A 25,149-nucleotide genomic window follows, 5' to 3' on the forward strand; every position below is an offset into this window, starting at 1 on the left:
TATAGAAACACTGGAACTCTGAGGCTTACGTGCAAGGCTTTGAGTCAAAATAAATGTCATTTCGAAGGAATCACAAACAGAAAATCAGTCATTGCTTCACTTGTGCATGGACACATTTTCTTTTATTTGTATGGTACTTGTTTTGTTTTAGTTTTATGCTTTGTTTTGAGAATATGATGGTTTCTACAGCTCGTTTCATGTTTGTTCCTTCTTTCCTTTTACAGTAAACATTCTTTTATTCACATAGTTACTGTATACATGTTTACTTATTTTTAGTACTTTTACTTTTTTACAGCAGATATTTAAAATGTATAAGATTTTATATATTCTGAAATATTAATTATTATATTTCTGTTAGCTAATAAAGATAAATTGTAATATTTGTATTTCTCCCCCATTGTTAATTGTTAAATCCCAGAAAATAATTTTTTTTTATTGGCTTCAAATATTGACTCTTCTTTTTTTGTAATCATGCATATTACAATAATTTGACCATTCAGTCCCATACACATACACATATAAAACATATTTATTTTGGTCATTTGCTCACAGTAGGTTTTATATTGGGTTGTTCTTCGGTTGCAGTAGTGCAGTGAAGTGTCTGTACATCGAGGGTACGTTCACAGCTTATGTTAGAGAGATTTGGGTATATTTGGATAATTTGTACAGGCGGGTGACCGTGAGGACATTCACAGGAAAGTAATTAGTGAGACATCTCTCATCAGAGGCAAAGCCCCAGTAAGTGGGGTGTGATTTGGATTTGGCTTCAGAGGAACTCTGTGGAGATCCCATTTCCTTGATTCTTAGAAGCAGCTGCAAAGAGCTGCTGGGAAGTAGCGTTCTTAGTCCTTGATCAAGGTATTCTTTGGTTTTAGCCTAAGTATCCATAAATGGATCAGAATTAATGTTGTATATAGATTTCTTTCCAATATATTTTCATGATGGCTCTGATCATTTATTTATTTTTTGGATGGAATGCTTGTAGTAATTTTCACTCACAAATTGCTAATAAATTAATAAACTACAGCAAAACTGCAAGTAACATTGAATTATTCTTGTTAACCATATTCCAAACACTTGACGGTGTTAAACTTGAAACGTTACAGTTTTCGACAGTGTTTTTGGGTGGTTTTGTCACATGATTGTGTTGTTTTCTTTTACTTTTGTTTTATTGTAGAAATCACTTTGCTTTTATTTATATTTTGTTTGGCTGAAATTTTGTTTGGCTACAAGATGAGCCAAATTCCCAGGGTCACTATTGAGGGATACTTCCATCATGAGGTATGCGATGTCAAATTTTTGCGCAATCTCAAATACGCTATCGCACATGTGAGCCTTGTGAACTTAGTTTTTGAGGGTTTTCAGGATGGATAGTAGAGAAAAAACGAACACAGATTTTGATGACTTTATCGTTCATTTTAATACCAGTGTGTTTAAAAGAGAAATACGTCACGTTATTAAAATGGACTTTAAAGTTCTTGCTTTGACTTTGTAAATGGACTGTTTGAACATTGGTGTCAGAACAGTATTAGACCCCATTTACTTTCACTGTATGTATGTAAAACTTTGACTAGTCAAACGCTATGTTCCGTAATGCATGTATGTGCTGTATCCTACTGTGCTACCCATATTGTAAGTTAAGTTTTGACTAAAATAAAATGATATGTCCCTGCTTCTTTCGTGTAAAGAACTCAGTGTTTCCTTCTCAGTCACTGCTGTGTCAGCCTGCATCATCCACACTAGCTTTACTGTGACATCATGTCCACCCACAATTCCCTTGTTAGTTCGAACTTCCTATGTCTATGCTCAGTTCTGTGTAAAACACACAAAGCTCTATGTGTGGAAGAAACCAAAGAAAACCAGGGAGAATTGGTGACTGACATGTGTAGGTGGGTGGGGTAGATATTTTAGGCTAGCTCTGAGGTAAATAGTTCCTTCCTTTGAAACTGTATCTTGCACACTGATGCTTCCTGTCACATAAATGATTGAAGTATGCACTTCAAAGATATAATGGTTATATAATATTTAGCTCATTCTGTTAAAATGCAAAGGCGTAATATGGAAGTTGATATCATTCTTTATCAGAGCCAGAATTATTTTCACCAAAAATAATTTCCTGTGTAACCAGGAGTGAAGTGGCCCCTTCTCTAGCAGAAGGTCAATCACAAGGGTGGTCAGCTCAAGACCTTCCCTGCCTGTGATGAGAAAAACAGGTTTTCTTTATTAAAAAAAAAGTCTCAGCTTTCAATGGGGGCTACTGCTGGAACAAAAGCTCTGTTGTTGACAGGTATTCTCTGGTGGTCTGCTCTTTGACAAAAACACATGCCGGTTAGCAATATAATTCAATTATAAATAATTAAATAAATTAAGTAAAACATGATTGGTTGTGTGATAACTGCATCCTACCTATGGTGTTTTAGTACCTGTGAGACTTGCAAGCACATTATTAACACTCTAGAGATGGGTTGCATTACCTTCATCTGAAGTCTAACTTCAGGGTACCGCCATGATTTATGAGCCGATATTAAATCTCTCACTAAGTCAGACAGCTGAGAAAGTAGCACAGCCTTATGGAAACTGAACTGTCAGGATTTATTCAAATGAAGGAAAGGTCCATCTGCATACATTATTTTATTTTATTTTATTTTATTATTTTCAAAACTTGAAATCATTATTCACATTTATAATATAATTATGTTTATATTATGCATATATATATATATATATATATATATATATATATATATATATATATATATATATATATATATATATATATATGTGTGTGTGTGTGTGTGTGTGTGTGTGTGTGTGTATATAAGGCATTATTTGTATTAATTTTATTTAGTAAATTGTTTAATTTACATTTTAGGTAGCTAACTTATTTTTAGCTAAATTTAAGGGAAAATAGCTGTGTTTTTCATAAAAATGTATCCACTATTTATTTCTACAATCGTGCAGTCTGCTTAAAATGAACACTTTCAATGAAATGCATTCCGAAGAATATAACCCTTGCTTCTAATGTGCTCGTGTCATTCTGTTTTAAAAGTCATCTTGTATAAAAGTGGTATCAGTTGGAAAAGGTGTTCTAAACTATTCAGACCCGATGAAAGGGTTTCCACATACCATGCGTTAAATTATGTCTTTGACCCGGTCATATCTTAATTACAGCATTAAAGTGCACTGCTTTTCCTCCTGGGCTGCTGACTGAAATTTATGCTTTGTTGAAGAGAGTTCAGTTTGTCTGTTGGAATATTTTCTCTGGCTGATTTTGGGTTTTTCCGTGCCTCGGGCGGGATGTAGCAGAGCGAATGAGGGAAGCAGAAACGGCTACTGTAGATTCGTCGTCATTGTGAGCCAAATCTAGAATGCTTAGACAGCTCTTCTCTTCTGCTATCTGAAAAAAAAAAATTGGCTTTACACCACATATGTCACACATATATTCATACGGTAGTATTTTCATTCTAGCAATAGTGGCCAGATGCCATATTCAGAAAAGCATTGAATGAAAGCAGCGAGTAGAACGTGGAGCATCTGGTGAGGCATTAATGGATGTACAGACAATGGGTTTGATTTAAGCATAGTGTTTAGATATCCTGCGTGAATAATAATATTGAAAGAAAGTCTAAATAGGTGATATATTGGTCATTTAATCACATCTCACCATATATAAATGAATGTAAATATGCTGACCAAAATGTGCAAAACAGATGCACTGTGCAAAACACTATCCTAGATGATTTTTATTGTAGCAAATTAACTGGAAATAGCATCCACTGAAATTGTTAATTCCTTTTTAACTCATTATTCGATTGGACTGCAAAGAATTTACATACAATGTGATATTTGATATTGTCACATCTCTGGACTCTTTGTTTGTTTTTGTCCCGTGCCATGTGCTCCCTGTGCCCTGCCTTCCCTCTGTGTTAATTATGTTATTGTCATCAGCTGTGTCTCGTCTATTACCCCGTGTATTTAAGTCTTGTGTTTTGAGTTCTGTTTGGCCGAGCGTCAAGGTCCTTACCCGATGTCTGTACCTGTGTTTATCCTGCCTGCCTGTTCATATCCTTTATTTTGCCATTTTGGAATTAAACCCTTTTATTTTCATTTAATCTCGTTGTGTGCTCTCGTGCTTACCACACAACCGTGACAGAACGCTCGGACCATATAAAGAAGTAAATAGCGGCGTATTTTCCCCCTTATTTTTTTTTGTTTTTGTTTGCCATGTTTGCCCAGTTTAAAGACCCAAACTTCCTCATCCGCCTGCTGGAGCAGAGGTTGCTCTCTCGAGGACTATACAGAACTATTCCTCGAACTGGCCAACGACTCTCGCTACCGGACTGCTCTCTGCTCGAACTCTATTTCGCGGACTTAACACCTCCAGCCAAGCGCAGCTGTCACGGTCCTCGAGAGAAAACCTCGCCGCGTACGTCGAGTGGGTGCTGGTGTCCTGCAAATCAACCATGATGGTTGCGCCTGAGACAACGACACCAGCCCCACTCCAATCAGAGCCCATCATCCCTTCACCGCATGGTATTTTTGACATGACCACGGACCCATCGTCACAGAGAGGCGACAGAGCCGTGGGCGTAACAGGACCCGGCCGTATCACGTCAGACCAGGTAGCTTCCCGCGGTGGAGACAGCCGACATTGGGAGCTCCGCCCACTACACACGGCTGAGGATGAGCTGATCATCCACCTGGGGCTGCTGGATCTGCAAAGGGCTGGATGATGTAGACTTGGACTTGGACTTAGACTGGGCACCTCCCTGTATCCTGAGTTCCTGTTCCGTTCAGCTGCAGTAAGCCCGCTGGTTCCGCCCAGCCGTCCCGTTATGGTTCCGCCCAGCCGTCCCGTTAGCTCGCTGGTTCCGCCCAGCCGTCCCGTTAATTTTCCGCCCAGCCGTCCCGTTAGCTCGCTGGTTCCGCCCAGCCGTCCCGTTAGCTCGCTGGTTCCGCCCAGCCGTCCCGTAAGCCCGCTGGTTCCGCCCAGCCGTCCCGTTAGCTCGCTGGTTCCGCCCAGCCGTCCGTTCCAGTGCCCGCGCCACGTTTGCCCGCCGCCACGGCGCTCCGCGTCCCGTCCCGTTCAGTGCCCGGCGCCGCGTGCGCTCCGTCCCGTTCAGTGCCCGGCGCCGTGCCCGCGTCGCTCCGTCCGTTCAGTGCCCGCGCCACGTCGCGCTCCTCTCCAGTGCCGCCTCAAGTTTTCCCACCCTCCCACCCATGCCGCCACATGGATCCCAGCAGCCCCTGCGCTCATCCTCAGCAAACCATCTGGAGCTTTCGCCACGGGTCTGCGGTCTCCATCGCCATCGAGGTTCCCTCGCCTCACCGTCCTGCCTCCGAGACCCAGACTCCTCCTCGGCCCGTGACGTCGGCTCCCCTGGGCTCCTATCCCTCCTCTACACACGTGGTCCGTCAGTCCACCAGCTCCACCAGGCTCCATCGTCCCTCCGGCTCCGCCTTGGTCTGTCGTCGACCATCCGTCGCCTCGGGATTCCTCTCCTCGGCTTTGCCTCGTCCCTCCATCCCACCGGCTCTGTCAGGCTCCTCCTTCCCTCGGCTTCACCTCAGTCCTCAGTCGCTCTGGCTCCGCGCGTCCTTCCGTCCCCGTCTCCGTGTCAGTTGCGGCGTCGCCTTGAACCTCCAGCGCCTCGGCGTCACCCTGGCTCTTGGCTCTCCGTCTCCACCTCGGTCTCCTCCTCCACCTGCTCCGCCACCGTCGGTCGGCCCCATGGAGTCGATGGCTGCTCCTCCTCCATGGCTCCTCCCTCCGTCGGCTCCACCTTGGACCACCATAGCTGGGCTCTGGATCTCCTCCTGCTCCGGACTCCTCCTGTCTCCTTCCTGGCTCCTCCCTCCGTCGGCCCCACCGTGGACCACCATAGCTGGGCTCTGGATCTCCTCCTGCTCCGGACTCCTCCTGTCTCCTCCCTGGCTCCTCCCTCCGTCTACACCTCCTTGGACCCTTCTGCCTTCTGCCTGCCCACTCCTGGGGATCCGTCCTCCACCACAACCTCCTCCCAAGACCCGGTATCCCCAAATCTTAGTCATTTTGGTTTTTGTTTGTTTTTGTTTGTTACCCTTTAGGTGCGAGGACGCACCTTCCGGGAGGGGAGGGTAATGTCACATCTCTGGACTCTTTGTTTGTTTTTGTCCCGTGCCATGTGCTCCCTGTGCCCTGCCTTCCCTCTGTGTTAATTATGTTATTGTCATCAGCTGTGTCTCGTCTATTACCCCGTGTATTTAAGTCTTGTGTTTTGAGTTCTGTTTGGCCGAGCGTCAAGGTCCTTACCCGATGTCTGTACCTGTGTTTATCCTGCCTGCCTGTTCGACCTGCCTGCCTGTCTGTATATCCTTTATTTTGCCATTTTGGAATTAAACCCTTTTATTTTCATTTAATCTCGTTGTGTGCTCTCGTGCTTACCACACAACAGTGACAGATATACATATGCACACTATCAGTTGAAATTTTCACATTTATTTATTTTTCTGCTCACCGAGACTGCATTTATTTGGTCAGAAAAAGAGTAAAACATGTTTTGTTGTGATAGCGCAGCTAATATTTCAGCAGCCATTACTTTTCAGTGTCACGTGATCCTTCATTAATAAACGATTTCTTACTATTAATAATGTTGACAACCGGTGTACTTGTTAATATATTTGTGAAAACTGTGATGCACTACCATTTAACAGTTTCGGCATTCAGCAAATGAATGCTTTTATTTAGATGGATGACGAATGTATCCCATTTTCCAGAAAAATAATAAGAACCATTATTAAGATTTTCCATTACAATAATAAATTATATATTTAAACAGAAAAGTCTTTTGATTACTAATAGTATTTCACAAAATCACTGTTTTACTGTATTTTAAGAGACTTCTTTCAATATTTACAAGAAAAATTGTTATTTGAATAATTTTTACTGGTAGAATGAGATGATATAGCATGAGACCCATTGCTCAAATAACATGGTTTTTGTTTCAAATAAAAAAAAAAAAACCCAGGCAGAATACAGTGTATGCAGTTGTAGTTTGCTAGTATTCCACTCCAAACAAAGCCAATTAGAGAGAGAGCAGGTTTCAGTTTTTGCAGCTGTATGATTGTTGTAGAGAACGGATAAGACTTCAGAAGATAATAAGACAGCTTGCTGTTATCCAAGAGACTCAAAGTAATGATGCAACGCTGCAGCCTGGATTCCTCCGCTTCAGAGCTCAGAGGGGGATTTGATGGGATCAGATATGTCTTCCTCTGCCTCCTGCACCTCTGCCTTTATCTTTCTAATCACCCTCTGTTATATCCTTACTTCCGCCTGTATAGTTGTCGACTTGGTCGCTTTACGTCAAGCATTTAGGTCAAGAGCTTCCTTTTTCTGTTCCTGGCTCTTGAATGGAAAGCTTCATCAGCCTTCCTTGTTTTTCTTCTTACTTCTCCTTTTGCCAAAAAAATTGTCACATAATAACAGATTTCAGATGTTTTTAGTTTGAGCCATACTCAAGGAAACCCTTAAAAATCACACACTAGCATTAGCATATTTGCAACTGTTGACCACACGAGAGGCTTTAATTTCTGTTTGTGCTGCGAAACTTTCGAACCATTGCAATCAGATCGCAAAAGCCTCGTTTAAACTGCTCCCCTAGAGTCAAGCTTCAGGAGACACTCCTGCTTTTAATAAAATCCGCTTTATACATTAGTGCACTGATTCTAACTTTAGATCTGGAAGGTCCATTGAGAGGATGTTTGTCATCCAACTGTGAACTAATTCACCAGATACAGCTGCTGCAATGGCCAACTTATGAGTCATTAATTGAGTCATGTGTGTAACATTGCTTGAAAGAAGCTCCTTTAACCTCAACTGCAAACCATAAGCCATATGAATAATACTTTATCTTTGCATAAAGAACAAAAAAAATGCCTCTGAGGTTAGTCACTAATGTAATTTTGACTACGATTGTAGATTTTCATCGCAAATCTTTCTTTCTGTCATAACATCAGGCTGAAAAATGGAGTAAGCTATTAACAACGTATTATTTTCCTTCTTTTTCTTCATAGGAAGCGCTGAGAGAATTTTCTGCTTCTGTGCTTAGTGGCCTCTTTCTCCACTTGGGCTGATTTGGAAAACACCCTCAGCAAATTGACCGTGGAGGTGAGTCACAGGACCTCGTCTTTTGCAAACACTGACCTCCTGGGCTGCTGAAGGAGGTTCACAATGTGTGAAAGTCCCTACGGACTACATTTCCCCGGGTCTACGGATGTGTTTAGAAAGTTACCGTGCCAACCGCTTCTCCTATGACATCAGCGCTACCTTGGGCCTCTCTCTAGTGACATCACCTCGTACCCCCGTTTAACGGGCTCTTTCCTTCTGACCCAGGGTTGACCCATAAACCATTATGGAGATTTTCCATCAGAGATTTCGGAGAGGAGGCTCAAAGAATCATGTGGTATCTATAAATCCTGTGCAAATGCGAAAGAACAGAAGAACCGACTTTAGATGAGTCCCTGTCATTTATATTTACAATGTGTTTTCTTCTCATTTTGTTATATCAAATTTTAGACGCAGTCATATGCTCAGTGACTGTCTTACATGGGTACGGATTATCATTTGTGAGAGGTAGCCTGCTGTTTAAGATCTTTTTTTTTTTCAACAGATCCAGTATCTTTGGGGATTTTGTAAGTTTATGCCATACTCTCTGTTTTTGTACTTCCTAGGGAGATAACAACTCCTGTAAGCCTTTAAAAGCTGTTTACGACAAGTCTTTGCCAATCACCATGGAACCTCCAAAACTCTTATCCAAGAGTCCAGGTATGAAGTGATGTCATAATGTATAAACTTAGAAAAAAAAGATTTGAATTAAATTTTTCTGAAATGTTAGTTTATAACATTAATATATAAGTATATTTTATAAGTTATTTCTGAGTTCTTTTATTTTTAGGTAAAATTACTGCAAAATTCAAACAAGAACAAAAGAAATCCAACTTCAGCAATCTAATATTCAAGCATATTTGCTCCATTGGGAAAAGTACAGATCAAAATAGTTACTGGACTCTATTAGGCATCTAAAGTGAAATCAACCTCACAAAACGTTTTGGTACTTGTCACATGTTTAGCATTTAAAGGTTTGAAGCCAGAATTTTATTTATTGTTTTCAAATAAGTCTTATATGCTTTTTTGAGGAAAATACGATAAAACTGTAACTGTAAAATATTACCATTTCAAATATCTATTTTCTATTCTAATATATTTTGAAATGCGACTAATTCCTGGGATGTCAAAGCTGAATTTTCAGCAGTCAGCATGTGATTTGGTGCTCAAGAAACATTTCTTATTATTACCAGTGTTGAGAATAGTTACTTTAGAATAGGTAACATTTGTTTACTATTTACTATGGCTTTTCCCTCAATAAATTCTTAATTTGCTGCTTATTAACATTTAGTAAGGTAGTTGTTAAGTTAAGGTACTGGGTAGGATTACTGATGTAGAATAAGGTCATGTAGAATAAGCCATTAAAAATTAGCACTAATTAATGACTAATATTTATTGGTGCAACTAATAGGTGTAACCGTAAAATAAAGTGTTACCTTGAAGACTAATGCTTAATATTTTTGTGGCAGCCATGCATATAAAAACAAGTAAATCTCTGTCACATTTGATTAATTTAATTCATCCCTGCTAAATAAAATATGAATTTCCTGCTCACTGACCCGGTTGCATGTTTAACCAAAAATGAGTTCCTGAGAAGGATGTGTATCATAGTAATAGATGAGCGTGTTCACAGGGTCATAAACGCAGGGGAGGAATTTAAGTGAGCTAATCAGATTATAATATGAGCTAAGTATGTCTGCTGATGATCACTGTGTTTTTATAGGGCACGTCTAGTCAAGGTGTTGCTATGATACAAGTGCACTTTTTAAATGATTGGCCTTACTGGTCAAAACCAACACATATTTTAAAGGCTAAACACTGGTTCTCCTAGTGGTTAATTCAATACTCAGCCTATGTAGATAACTTCAACACATGCATTAGGGGTCTGCCCTCTCTTCCATCCTCAAAATATGCTGGCTTTAGCCCAGAGAAGGACAAAAAAAGCCTTTACATTTTCTCTCACATCAGCAAAGAGCTAGTGCAACTAATAAAAAGCTGTGACAGCAGATTTGTGTGAATGACAGTGAGACGTCTACAGTATTAGTTGTTTATCAACAAAGTCTGATAAACTCTTCTGAGCTCCCTGAGATAAACCTGATAGGAAGATCCAAAACTAGATTTGTAGTTTGCCAAAACCAAACAGGAACTGTTGCATTAAAAGCTGACACACATGTCAATAATAATTAACATCTACAGACACAGTAAAAAAAATGAGTTAAAATAAATTGATCACATTTCTGATGCTCTATTTAATCAAATATAGGACTATTGTGACAATATTATACACATTCAATATGACTTTTCTAATATATTTTAAAATGTAATGTATAGCTGTCATGGTAAAGCTGAATTTAGTCAAGTCTTCAGTGTCATATGATCATTCAGAAATCACTTTAATACGCCGATTTGGTAACATTTCTTATTATTATCAGTGTTGAAAACATTTGGACTAATGTTTGGCTTTCCGCATTCTCTGAAGATAAATGAAAGTTTAAAAACGCAGCATTTATATGAAATAGAACTTTTTTGTAACGATGTAAAAGTCTGTACAGTAACTTTTGATCAATTTAATGCATCTTGGCTAAAATAAATAATTAAGAAGAACATTTCAACAGTAGTAAAGGTGTTTATTAAACATTTAAATAATTATTTCAGGAAATGGCCATGTGCGACAGTCAAAACAAAACAATATATGAGACTACACTAGAGTAGTTGTTTTTTTTAATGCCGGTTTAAAAGTTTCACCTCAGTGCAACTCTCAAGCTGATTAATACATTTTAAGCTGATTAAGAAATAAGTGAAACTGGGTTTGTAGATGGTAAAAATACTTTGAATTTGGCAGGAGGAAAAGTGTAGGCTACGTAAGGGGATGTGGATGTTCTCACTAAAGGATTAATGGCAGATAGGTAGGGAAATGAGAGTAAGAGGGGATTTACACACTAACACACTTCTGCCTTTAACTATCTAGTTATAGAGTTCATTGTCTGTGGATTCACAAAGGCATGTCTTGTCAGTTGTCGGAGTTTGAACGTGATCCCAAGTTCCCTTTTTGAAGCAATTGATGTCTATGGCTGCTTAGCATGGCGGCATACTGGAAGCAAGCTGCAACTGCATAGACATACATTGCATGTTAATGAACCGCAGTGTCTGGACTTTGCAAGTACGGTTTGCAGTATGCAAGCTACTTCAGACTAATTATGCCGAATGAAACTCTGTTAAAGGAGTAGTCAAAAAATGAACCTAAAAATGAAAATATACTCATCCTTGGGCCATCCCAGATGTAGATGAGTTTGTGTCTTTATCTGAACAGATTTTGAAAACATTTGCATTACATGCTCACCAGTGAATGGGTGCCATCGGAATGAGGGTTTAAAGTACTAAAAGAAAACATCTAAATAATCCAGAAGTAAAGCACATGACTCCATTAGTCCATCGGTTTATGTCTTGTAAACGTAAAAAGCTGTGTGTTTGTAATAAATCCATTATTATATAAGATAATAATCTTTAACTTCAGCAAAGTCGTATGGGTAATATTATTTCTACAGTGAAAAAACATGCACAAATCAAGCCCCAAAAGAAAATAGTCTAAAACAGTTACAAGAAAAGAACTGATGGAGTTGATAGGATTACTTGAGGATGTTTTTATTCAGCTATTCGAACTCTCTTTCTGACGGCACCCATTCACTGCAGTAGATCCATTGGTGCATTGAACCAGATGGCGTGTATATTTTCAGCAGATTTACATTTTTGGGTGAACTTTCCCTTTAATATCCATACGTTTTCATCTACAATGAAAATCACACCTTTGTGGTTTCAACCAGGCATACTGTATACAAAGCGCTAGTTCTGCCCCTGGCTTGTGAGTGCCTTGAATCCTCAGCAAATATCACTTCCTCGAAAATGCTGCCACACAAACATGCTCAGAACTTTCCAACATAACCAGAAAAAGTTCTTCTGCTGAGATTTTATAAATACACCCTTAACCAGAGGCTGGTGTGCATGCCGTGGCAATCCGGCCCGGCATCTTTGCGTTTTATTACAGGGGCTCTCTGCGCCTAAAAAAACTAAAGCACGGTGAAATCATTCATTTTCTGGTCTGATGTCATCTCAGACTCTCCATAATTGCCGGAGTCCGGCGTCTTGTGTCTATAATTGGTAGAGACACCGCAAACTCTCTGAGAAGACACTGTAGGTGGGTACTGGTGGATTCATTATTTTGTCGTAAAATTGAAGCGGGAGGTCATCAAAAGGAAAACCATTTTTCAAGTCTCTTCTTTTTTCTTCTCCTTTTTTCTTTGTGGTTTGAAAACCAGGCCTTGCAGGCAAGTTCTACTTGTTGTCTGTCTGTTGCTGTTGAGAACCGGTCGCAGTCGCCGACTGATGTGGGGTGCTCGCAGAGGGTAATGATAGATCTGTTTCCCAGAAACCTGCTGTAATTCAGCACATTTTAAATGTATGTTGATAATTTTATATAATTTATGCGACCATAGAAGCCATGGAGGTTATTTAGGGTGAAGGCATTGCGTGGAGGACGACAGGAAGTTGAAAGTGATGAATATTTGTGTATATACAGTACGAGCCCATGAAATGCTGCCGGCTTTATTTTGAGGGTGCATTTTGTGCACATTTCGATGGGAAAATGCCACAACACATTTGCTTAGTTATTTTAGGACAGATGTCATCTGAGGTCACCCCATGTGGAATGAGCTTTAATTCAGCTTCTCAAACATGCTTTGCACATTTGAATTAATAACAATAAAAAACTGAAGCACCACGTCACAATGCTCCTGCAGAAAGAGTGTGATGAAAAGTGTAGGAGGGTTCATAAAAATTCAATATCACCCTCCCACAACCTGCAAAATAAAGCCAAACAGCGCATTTTAAACGAATATTCAGGGTTATTTAGAACTTAATGTCTATGAATGTTCTCTACATTACCACAGGAAATATAAAAAGTTTTAAATCTATATTTTAAATCTCTTTAACTGAATAGCAGTGAGAGTGAATAAGACTGTCAGTCCTCAAAATATGGCCAAGCATCTCGTTTTGTGTTTTTACAGAAGCAGAAATAAAGACGTGGGATGGCATGAAGATGAGTGAATTATATATTAATTTCTTTAAAATATTTCTTTATTGGTCCTTTTCTGTTCTGAGTCAACTGCACTGCTTTCCCACGTTAGGAGATTGATTTTACATGACACATTGCTGCCATCTGTTGCTCGATTCATGCAGCACCTGTTGAGTTTATTGTGTAGTAAACCAAATACCATAAAAAAAATCTTTATTTTTCACACGCGGTGATGCTTCGAGGCGATAAACAGGCTGTGATATGCTGGAAACGTCCAGACAAATGACAGCTATTCAATAAACATTAAATTATATTAAATTCATCAAACATACTTACAAGCTGCAAAACAAAATAGCTGCAAAACATTGTGACGTATTTTTGTAAAGCGTTACCACAGTGTGTCCCGACTGGAAAAGGGTTGCATAAACGTGCCCAACCGATTAAAACAAACAGACACGACATACAACAGACACCAAGTTACAAAATTCGCAGTCTGCCTCCTGCAAAAGTCTTTCCTAAAAAACACTGAACTTTTATCGCCCCCTAGTAACGTCTATATTTAGGAGTTGTCATAAATCCAGATGGATTGATTGACAGCTCCGACTGTCTCGAAGGCCCCGCCCCCTCGGCTCAACTGACCGTGCAGAAGCAACTTATGCGTGGGAACAAAACTTCTTACATTTCGCTGAATTATTAAGCTTTATGTGGCATAACGTATTATAAACACATCACGTTTTCACTTAAAGCATATTAATGCGCACATAATGACGCGAGAGGAGGACCTGTTGCGGATTGCTAAAAAACTAGACAAGATGGTGTCTAGAAATAACATGGTGAGATCCTAATTTTGACGCAACGCTTCGCGCTGTTTGTTTGTGCATGCTGCTTGCGAATAACGCCTTTAAACTTTTTTGCATGCGTGTTTATGCTGTTTTAATAACGCTTGATTTTGGAACAGGCGTGCACAAGGGTTGTTTAATTTTGTTGGAAGTGTGCGAGAGACCGTAATGTGTTTGTAAGAGGACTACAGAGACGCATGTGACAACAGGTGTTGGCTGGGGATTGCGCAGATTTACTTTAGATTTATTCAGGGCAGCGACAAGAACGAGGACCAAAGTGTGATCGAAACGGGCAGAGTTTTGTTGACATGTTTGTATGCACGTTTTGTTAATGCTTAACAGCATGTATGTATTGGATTCCTCGTAGTAAACGGCACAAGGTCGCGGAGGCGGTGTGTGTTTTGGCCGACATAAATATTTCCACACGCACGGGCAGAGGATTTAAAGGGATAGTTCATCCAAAAATGAAAACGAAAGTTCTGCAGTGTTTTTGCTCACCCTTATGTTGTTTCTGTATGACTTTTAATTGTGAAACACAAATGCAGAAATGCCTGCGATTTTGCAACAGTCGGACACTGAGTTATTATGATGTAAAATAAATAAATACGTTAAGTAATATTATGAACGAAATGAAGGTAATTAATAGGTCATTAAAATGATTGAAATACTAAATAAATAAATATATATATTCCCCTGTTTGTATAGGATGGAGCTATAGATCTTCTGAGAGAATTGAAAGATTTCAACATGACACTGAAACTTCTTCAGGTATGTTTGCTGGATCAGTCGTATTGATATACTTTATTGATTCCTTAGGGAATTATAGCTGCAAAGCTAAGGTATCTCAAAGAGCCTTAAACGCATGCAATGCAGTCAATACAGATTGTGCAAAACAAAATAAAATATTGCAATATTCATTCGGTGTCAACTCCACTAGAGATCCCCTGCTCAAATTCTTTACTAATATTTATTCAGGGAAAAAAAAAAAGAGTAAAAACTATTGTAATGAAAGCCAAAATATTAAATTCTTTATTGCATTATTGCATTTAAAAATTTAAACCACCTTCAGTTTTTTTTTTTTCAGAATTTTGCAGGTCTGTAATTCAAAAAGTATTATATCTATTATATATTATACATATATTATGTATTATATCGATATCTAAACTCCTTTTTAGATATTGGACCTTAACAAACTTTTATTTTGGTAAGTTAATTTTTAAGGCCCTATGTGGCCCTAAAAGGAAAGTTTATTAAGAACTAGTGTCTAAAACTACATTGCAATATCTTTAAGACTTCTTGAGTTATAAGCACACAAACTTGGGAAAAATAGACAGATATTTAAGTCATATTGAAATACCGTTATCTCTGGAACTAAACCATAGGGCCTTTAAGATGAAGATGCCAAAAGAGAAGTTTGTGTTAAGGTCCAATATCTAAAAGGGCAATAAGATATGTTTCAACTAATTTTTGAGTTACAGTCCTGCAAACCACTGCAAAAAGGTCCTCTTTCCCCATTTTTGAATGGTCACCATTGTCACGTAATGCAACAAAGGTAGCTAAATTTAACAGATTTTACTTACAGACTTACCAATCTCTGTGTAAAACTGACATTAATGATGCTGCCATCATTCTTAAGTCATTTTAATGAAATTGTAATTTGGCTCTGAATTTTGTCACGGAATTCTGAAATAGAAAGTTATAAAATGATGAGGTAAGATATGTTATGCTACATAAATGCAGCTGCTCCTTTGTTTGTCTCTGAAAGTCAAGATTTACTTTCTTCTAGGATACAAGAATTGGCATGTCTGTAAACGGAATAAGAAAACATTGCACAGATGAGGATGTTGTCAACTTGGCAAAGATCCTTATCAAAAACTGGAAGAAGCTTTTAGGTGGGTGTAATGTTTTAAAGAAAAAAATATAGTCTTCTATTTATTAAGTTCGAAAAGGTTAGTTCATTATAGTCTGGCATAAAATGTAATGATATAATGCATTTATGCCTTTTATGTTTTTATCAGAATCAGCTCAAAACCAAAAGTCTGAGAGGTCGAATGAGGTGAAGAATGGCAGTCTTCCGAGCAAGCCATCAGGGTCACCCAGCAGAACCTCTCCTGAGTCCAGGTACGTTTGCTAAAAACAGGGAAAATCATGGAGGTATTCCAGACATTTTGTAAAATGTAATTGATTCTTTCCAAGGAACTTGATCAACAGTCTGACCAATCATAATGCTTAAATCCACCATTTTGTCCGACAAACAAATCAGACAGGGTAGTAGATTAACTGATTTTCATTCATGGTCGATTCGTGCTTTAAGTAAATATGAAAAGACGATCTTGTTGACTTGCCACTTAAACTGATGTGCTACAGCGATCTATCATGACACACAAAAGAGCCACAAAATGGCATTTATTGTTTGAATTTCTTACAACACCGATTTATGCAACAGGAGAAATGAGCTAAGACTTGTTTTTGGGGCTGTGAAGAATAACCTGTTTATCTTGTCAGTCCACGAAGGTCAACAACAGAAATTAAACCAGACTTAGACTCTAACAAGAAACACGATGAAAAACACAGAAGAGAGAAACGTGATGCAGAGCTCAGGAACAAAAAACGAGAAAGTGAACAGAAAAAAGAGAAACAGTCTAATAACAATAAAAAGGAACGAGAGAGGTGAGAAACCCCTGTGGCTTAAAAAAAAGTCCCTATGCCCCTGCAGAACCATGCCATTAGATTGAGTTTTATGTGCATTCTGTTTAGGAGAGATGTATTGAACAGTGATCATCTCCCTCCCCCGATGACGCATTCATCTCTGCCTCCCAAGTGTCCTTCTGTTGGGGAAGTAAAGAGGGAGAGGTTAGGGCTTGTGCATGCGGTTGAAGCATGTGACTGTGGTTAGGAGGAAGCACTTATATCACGTAACAAAACACACAGCCATTTCGGATGATTTAGCAAATTAACAACTGTGCATTTTTGCACCTATTCTGCAAACGTGTAGATCTTCTGTCGGTGCGATATAATATCTGTGAATTTATTTAATGATTACACTCTTAAATTCACATTCGAATTACGGTTCTGCGTTGCGCTTGCTACATCAGTTCAAATGTTCTTTGTTTTTAATGGTGCATGATCCATGAATGGTGTTCTTTTTTCTCTTTCGCAATGCATTTGTAACGTGGTTGTCCAGTACAAAGGTGGAAACGGTAACAATTTTTACTTTTGTTTAGGAAAGATGCTCCTGTTGATTTTTTCCCTCCTGCTTCGATCAATTCCCACCCTCCTCAAAGACGCTCATCGGTAGATGTAAAGAAAGAGAGGTCAGAGCATTTTGCATGCTTGGACATGTGTTAGATAAGAATGTGTCATCGAAATGCAAAACGTACTATTTTCTATTGGTTATATTGCATGCTCTCTTCAGTGGTAGTTAATATAGCAATGGAAACCTCAAAACATTTTTTTTTTTAAATACGTCAAAATAGAAAATAGTTATTTAAAATCATAATAATATTTGACAAATTTACTGTATTTTCGATCAAATAAATGCAGACTAAATAAGCATTAAAAAATTATATATAAAAAATCTTACTAACCTCAATCTTTTCAGTAGTCATTTATATCAAGGTTAAATGCAAAATTTGATTTTTGCATCTCTTGTACAGAAAAGACATTCAGGGTCATTTACAGTCTTCTCTTCAGTCTCATCCTCTTAAACGTCCCTCCATAGATGGAAAGAAAGAAAGGTTGGACACTGTGCTGGAAGTGCATGCAGTGTGTGACAGAAAACAAACCTTTTCATATATAAGCAGTCTCCTTCACGTTGAATCAACATTTTTGTTTTCATGCAGGAGAGATGCACCTCCTCCTCTTTTTCCTCTTCATCATCACCTTCATCCTCCACTTCCTCCTCCTCCTATTCCTATCCCTAAGCGTTCATCAGAGGTGAAGAAAGAAAGGTCAGGGATCGAACTTGAGGATGTTTTTCCGAATTTGTATCATTTATAATACTTGTGTAGTAAATGTCTAACATAGGGAGTCACTACCAAATACCTATCTTCACAGAAAAGATCCTCCTGAAACTTTACCTCCTCCTGCTCCTATCCTTTCTTCTCCTCCTCCTCCCAAACGTCCATCACTAGAAGAACCCAAAGAAAGGTCTGAGCACCTTTCAGTTAAAGTTCAGCAAGAGGTTTTGCCAGTAAATAGAAAAGCAGAGTGTCACATATTATTACTTATGTTTTGGAAAACAGTTGTTGCTCTAAATAATTCTGCTTTTGATTGATGGGTAATTGTAATTGATCATTTTTAGATGACCTAGTATCATACATGCGCTTCAAGTTTCTCTTTGTAATGCCACATTTGAATTGTATATTTCTTGCCTAGGGCAAAAAAAGCACCTGATCCGAATGCCCCGCTTCCTCCTTTACCTTTTTATTTGCATCCTCCTCAGAAACGCGAGATGAAGAAAGAGAGGTTAGGGCTTGGTGTGTTGTTTTTTGAGTAAACAAAGTACTGCCAGTCTTATTTAGCATCATTTTAGCATAACACTGTGTTCTAACCAAGCACAATGTTCCTTGTCTCATAAAATAATAAGTGACTTTCTTTGCTTAGAAAAGAAACAGTTGAACCCAGTGCTTCTCTTCCTCCGGTTCCTCTTCATCTTCAGCCTCCTACACCGACAAAACGTCCCTCATTAGACACAAAGAAAGACAAAGAGAAAGAAAGGTTAGGGTCAGACGAACTGAAAAGCTTGTTGATATTAAAAGCTGTGTGCCTGTGTTTTTTTTACTTAAAGGAACACTACACTTTTTTTTGAAATAGACTCATTCTCCATTCCCGATATGATTAGGAACTATACTGTCATTCCGGCGTAATAGTCAATCAACTTGTGCTGCTGTACTTCACTGTGCCTGCTGTGGCCATGGGAGTTCAATTCGTAATCATATTGGACTAGAATATCACAACTTTTCGTTTTCCACCGGTCTTAGTACACAATGTAACTACAGAAGTGTTAAGTTTTAAATAGGACAAATATCGAAACTCTTCGGTCATTTTTGAACGCGATGCTACTGGTCTAACTGGCTTCAGTGTTCTGTGCTAAGCTATGCTGAAAGTGCTTTCGCCAGACCCGGAGATTAGCTGAACAGATTCCAAAATGGTAAAACTCATCTTATTATCTCTGGGGGAGTTGGAGAATGAGCCTATTTCCAAAAAAAGTGGAATTAATTACTTCATCACCTGAAAATAACTAAAGCTGTTTTACTGTAGTAAAGATACATCAGACCTGAGGCGGCGGACGTCTGAACATAATGAAAAAGATAGGTCAGAAGCATGATGAATACTAATCCTTGGACAAGATCGCTATTGAGTGAAATTAAACTTGAGGTTGCAGTGTGTCGTCTTAACTAAACTGTCGATGTTATGAATTTAAATAAAAAAATAAGGATTTTGATATAATTTACTCACCCTCATGTTTCAAACCTGTATGACGTACTTTCTTCAGTGGAACATCTAAACAATGCACTGTCACTGTATTTCATACAAATTGTGCGTTACATTCATACTTGAGGATGAGTAAATGATAACAGGATTTACATTTTTGAGTGTTAAGTCTTTGTGGGTATAATATTCGGTCACCATCCCATAGAGCTGAGACAATGCTTCTTTTTCAGAAAAGACACAAATGACAGTAAACCACTCAAAAGGCCATCAATGAAGATCAAGATCGAGAGGTTCGAATAGATGTTTTGCAACAGAATGAAGGCAGAGGGCAGCAGAAGTGCATGCGTTATTCTCTTTTTGTGTTGGGTGTTTTTGGGACGTGACCGTTTCCAATACTCACGGCTTCTTTGGGATCACTAAAACAATACAAATAGTCAATTTTGTTTCTCGTTCTACTTTTGTTTCTAGAAAAGACTCAACAGATTCTAAAAAGCCCCATTCTAGAAAGCTCAGCCTGGATGGACGGAGAGACAGGTCTGCTCACTCATCACTCTTTATTAAAAATGCTGAAAATATTTGACATTTTGGGAGCAAAGAAATCAGGTTTGTGTTTTGCACTTTAGTAGGGACTCTACTGACTCCAAGTCGAGCCATCACCTTTTTAAAAGACAATCAAGTGAACCTAAATTGGAGAGGTAATCTGCAATGCAGTAGTAAAGTTTTTAAACTTTAAACTAAAGTGTTTAAACTGAATGTTTAATCTGTCTTGTTTCTCCAGGAGAGATTCTACTAACTCAAGGTCTGGCAGCTCACCTCAGGCCAAGAAATCTAGTGAAAGGCAAGAACTATATTTACAGTAGTCTCACTGTGACCAGCATGCCATATGGCTTTATTATTCTCCGTAGAGTTCTTTGCCAGTGGTGGCATTATGTTCCCATTCTCATCCTTTCGGAAGGGCTCAGATATACTTAAAATTCTGCCCACTTCATGACCCAATTGTAATAAACCACATACTAATAAATTGACAGATCACAAAAATAATGTTGTTTCACAGTGAGCAGTAATACATAATACTGTTGGGACATACAATTTAAGTACTTTGTTTTAGTCTGTGACTTTCAGAGTGCATATGCTTTGTTTAAATACTATTAAATTTAACCCTGTAGTTGTGGTGAAGGATTTTCAGCACAGCAAAAGGGCTAATGCTGGAATTTACTACACAGCTTTTAAAATCTGAGCAGATTTGAAGAGACTAGGCATCATACAGTTGTTTCTTACTCTGTAAGAAAGTTACAGAGTAAATTTGACATCATACACTAAACAACGTAGGAACAAATCATCAACTAGTCAAAGTGTAATCTACCATTTACATTTAAAAGAAATAGAATTTTGGTTTAACTGAGAGTCCAAGACAGACATTAGAGAAATCCTTCCTTTTTTCCCCATACAGCAAGAGTAAACCAGAGACCCCGAAGACGCCCACAACACCCACAAGCCCCCTCTCTCCATCGTTTAGCTCTGGTATGGGTCCTTTATCTCCTCGTCTGCAAACCGGGGATCCCATCAGGGACAAATGCATCGAAATGCTGGCCGCTGCACTACGTACAGATGGTACGCAAAACAAACAATGACAAACACTCCACACCCACACAGACAAGCTGACACAAATTGTTTTGATGCTCATTATTTTGCAGATGATATTTTACAATATGCTTTTCCTCTTAGATGACTACAAAGACTATGGGACAAACTGTGAGGGCATGGCTGCAGAAATCGAGGATCATATCCTTAGAAACATATGTGCTGACTAAGTCAAACTAAATGCAGCATCTTCTTGAAAATATTGTTTAATGTGTGCAAGCTGATTTCCTTAACCGTGTCCTTCTTGTTACATATCTACCAGGAGATAAAAGCCACAGACATGAAATACAAGAACAGAGTTCGCAGCCGTATAAGTAACCTCAAAGATCCCAAAAATCCCAATCTGCGTAAAAATGTTTTAGCTGGAGCCATCGATTTGAACCGCATCGCCATCATGACTGCTGAGGTGGGCATTTTATAAAAAAAAAAGAATGCATATAAATTACAGGTTAAAAATGTGTCGTTTAGCACAAAATCTGTAAAACAAAAAACAAAAAAACAACCAGTACAATCTGAAATTGTTTTAAGCAATTCTGTCTTATTTTCCAGTAAAAATATAAAACGCTTAAATATAATAAAAATTATAAAATGTAAATATTACATTATATATTATTATATTTGGCAAGCATTGCATTCAAAGAATTTACATTACTTTTTTCGTTTGAGAAATACTGTTTTCACATAAAAAAAAATGTAATGCAACCTTAATAATTAAATTAATTCACCCAGAAATTCAAAAATGGTCTTTTTCGAAGCAACTTTTAGCAATAAAGTTACAAAAGCTGTCACTGGGACAATACCTTTTCTATAGATATACTTGTGTACCTATTGGGTTCAAATATGTTTAATTTAAGTACTAATATGTATCTTTTAGGTACCAAAATAGACCCTTCGGAGTTCTATTAAAAATTGTCCTGGCACTTCGAAGCTCTATCACTGCAGTATATGGGTTGATCCCTTTAAAAGTCTAAATGTTAAATAAAGTGGACTCAAACTTAACAAAACATCCCTCACATGGCTCCGGGGAGTGAATAAAGGCCCCCTGTAGCGAATCCATGTGTTTTTGTAAGATAAATATTCATATTTCAAACATAATGAACAGGATAATTTTATTTTTGGGTGAACTAAACCCTAAAGTATGAAATCTGCCGGACCTCAGATTTGTATCTACAAATGAAGTTATTATTCTTACCATATTTGCCCGAAAAATATGATACATTTATGCTTAAAGCAAGAAAACAGATTATAAGCAATTTATGTTTACAGTGCTGATGCAAAAGGTAACCTTTAAAATTAGGTGTTGACAAACAGATGGTATATCTGAAACGAACGCATAATACACTGTTTATAAATAAACACTGTTTTCTTGTTCTTGTAGGAGATGGCTAGTGATGAGCTCAAACAGTTGAGGAACGTGATGACCCAGGAGGCCATCCGAGAACATCAGATGGCAAAGACTGGAGGAACCACCACTGACCTGCTGCAGTGTGGCAAGTGCAAGAAGAAAAACTGCACCTACAACCAGGTACACCTATGAAACCTGTCTTACAGTTATTAGCTCCACATATTTATAATGCAAGAGAGCCCAGTAGTGTGCCTAGTCATAGTCTGAGTAATGCACTCAGGTCTTTCAGGTTGTCCCTTTTGGAGAGTCTTTGAAAGTGAGCCCTCTTGAGTTTTTACAAAGAACCCTTGATCAATTAAACAAGTCTGTGGTTATTTTAAAAATATTCTTATATAAAAAAGAACGTAACTAAAATGAAATGTGCTTATAAATTAATTCAGGCTTCAATTATTCATTATTTCATTTTTTGTGAGAATGCATGTACTCATGAATATTTTGTACATTTCCAGGTGCAAACCCGCAGTGCTGATGAACCAATGACCACCTTTGTGTTGTGCAATGAATGTGGTAACCGCTGGAAGGTCAGAAAAATATGTTTTGGCTCATGTATTTACCAATTATTTCTAAACAAACCATTGCGCAGTAGAAGAATGCAAGTAACACAAGTGTCTTTTAATATGTTTTTTCTAGTTCTGCTAACCTGAAGCCAGAACTCCAAGAACTATGACCATGTAGGATTCCTCATCTTTTTATGTTTTAATTTGAAAGAGAAAGACATATGAGCTTCTACGCCACCAGCAAATGGCCCCAGATTTATAATACGTAAATTAAAGCTGCAGTACGTAACTTTTTTTTATTTCAAAATGTACAGCATTTATATAATAAGTGAGTACACAATGAATCCACACTTTGTTTTTGGCTTGTCCTGAATCACTACAGTATACCTATAATAAGTGTTTATATTTATAATATTTCTTTATAATATAATATATATTTATAATATATTATAATATTGACTGTTTCAGGTAGGTACCGCTTTGGAGTACCTGCGTCATTTGACATACACATAAACAGAGAGAAGTAGCTCCGCCTACAGTCTTATTCCATGAGATTCATGCAGTTCTCTTTAATGCCCACTAGAACGCCAAAAGTTACAAACTGCAGCTTCAAATCTTTCAACATCTCCGTTACCTATGTAACCTTTTTAATTTTACAGAGATGTCACATCGGTGACTGACAAACTGAAAAAGAACACAACATGGCAAAGAGGGTGTTCTGTTTATTCATAATTGAAGTGAAAATTAATTACCTAGGAAATGTAAATCTGTTTAAATTGTACACTTTTATACTGTTTTATGAAATACCAGTATACTTTTTTTTTTACTTGATTAATCATTTTATTATAAAGAATCCTATTTGGGGTCAGATATTAAAAATTAAAAAGGCAATTAAAAATTTTAAATTAAATGTCATTTATAAAGAGAATCCTAATTATTTTGAATGTAGCAGCTATAATGTTTAGTACAACACAAATAATTATTTTAAATGGATCTGAAACGGATCTGAAACTTTCTTTTTTTAATTATGGTGATACATATGGTGTTATAGAGAAAAAAAGTGGTTTAAAAGTGGTTTAATTCAAATAATAAATGTAATATTGATTTGAATAAATTGTTATATTGATTTTTTTTTGTATTAGTTATTTTGCATACAGTCCTAGGACTGTTCAGGCACAGCTACTGTTGTCCAAAGCTTATCAAATATGTTTGGCCTCCGTTTAGTCAGGTATGACTGCACTTGTCAACCTGCCAGCCCTGTGAAAGCAGAAAATCCCACACATGTAGACGACACACTATCTCTCTCACTCTCACACACACACACACACACACACACACACACACACACACACACACTCACTCACTATGCAAAAAACAAAAACTCAGAGAAATGAGATGCAGAACTGCATTATTGATTGAATCAACAGCTCCACATCATGCTGTGAAATTCTCAAAAAGTCCCTTCTGGATAAAATTTCCCAATTTTATTATTCTGTAGACAGTTATACTACTGACGTATGTAAATTAAATACCAGTAAACAACAACATACGCTTATGATGCAATCCATTGTCACAGTTGCTCACGTTATTCTTAAAGCACTCTATATTTTTGAAACGTAAATTATAGTCCCTTTCCATTACTTTACAATAGAAATAAATTATTGTTGTACCCTATGACTCATATAAATGAAGACTAATAGAGTTTGAGTGAGAGGCATTTTTCCTTGTCTGTACTTGTGGGAAATTAATTTCATTGGCATGTCAAAGTCCGCCCTGTGTGTCGTTATTCATGGGCATTTCCTACTGACGCATTTCTAGCCGAGCTAATGATGCCCCTGTCACTATATTTTGGGTTTAATAAGTACCCTGGCCTCTGCTATCCTCAATGCACTGTGTTTGAAACGGAATGAGTAACTCTGTGTGAAATTATCCCTTTTAGCGCCGAATCTTCACTCAAGTTTCATTACTCAGTTTACCAGGGTGCCCACTCATTACAACTGAATGGAATTAAAGGCTGTTAATGGATGTTCCGCTTTTGACAGCATTTCCTGTGGTAAAAAGGAAATGCCATTGAGAGGACGGCATGAAGCAGTGAATAACTATGCCAGTGCTGTGCAAGT

The 25,149-nt window shown here is 38.1% G+C and overlaps 1 protein-coding gene across 24 annotated transcripts; it reads left to right on the forward strand.

The window, feature by feature from the left end:
• Positions 1 to 13,809: 13,809 nt before the first annotated feature.
• tcea3 (transcription elongation factor A (SII), 3) lies at positions 13,810 to 24,155 on the forward strand. 24 transcript variants are annotated; one of them, XM_043261314.1, is made up of 23 exons: positions 13,810 to 14,044; positions 14,756 to 14,818; positions 15,837 to 15,942; positions 16,069 to 16,171; positions 16,556 to 16,720; positions 16,808 to 16,903; positions 17,275 to 17,364; positions 17,707 to 17,787; positions 17,893 to 18,000; positions 18,107 to 18,199; positions 18,428 to 18,517; positions 18,656 to 18,769; positions 19,313 to 19,366; positions 19,717 to 19,776; positions 19,955 to 20,020; positions 20,110 to 20,181; positions 20,265 to 20,324; positions 20,937 to 21,097; positions 21,212 to 21,268; positions 21,379 to 21,533; positions 22,506 to 22,652; positions 22,982 to 23,053; positions 23,163 to 24,155. In XM_043261314.1, the coding sequence occupies exons 1-23, from the start codon at positions 13,976 to 13,978 to the stop codon at positions 23,169 to 23,171; spliced, it is 2,091 nt and encodes a 696-aa protein (XP_043117249.1). In that variant the 5' UTR covers positions 13,810 to 13,975; the 3' UTR covers positions 23,172 to 24,155. The 24 variants fall into 24 exon arrangements, with proteins under 24 accessions (XP_043117249.1, XP_043117250.1, XP_043117252.1 ...); XM_043261315.1 differs by having other exon boundaries at positions 20,113 to 20,181; XM_043261317.1 differs by lacking the exon at positions 19,717 to 19,776.
• Positions 24,156 to 25,149: the final 994 nt, after the last annotated feature.

The sequence above is a fragment of the Puntigrus tetrazona genome, chromosome 16 (genome assembly GCF_018831695.1).
Source record: "Puntigrus tetrazona isolate hp1 chromosome 16, ASM1883169v1, whole genome shotgun sequence".
In the NCBI taxonomy this organism is placed as follows: Eukaryota; Metazoa; Chordata; class Actinopteri; order Cypriniformes; family Cyprinidae; genus Puntigrus; species Puntigrus tetrazona.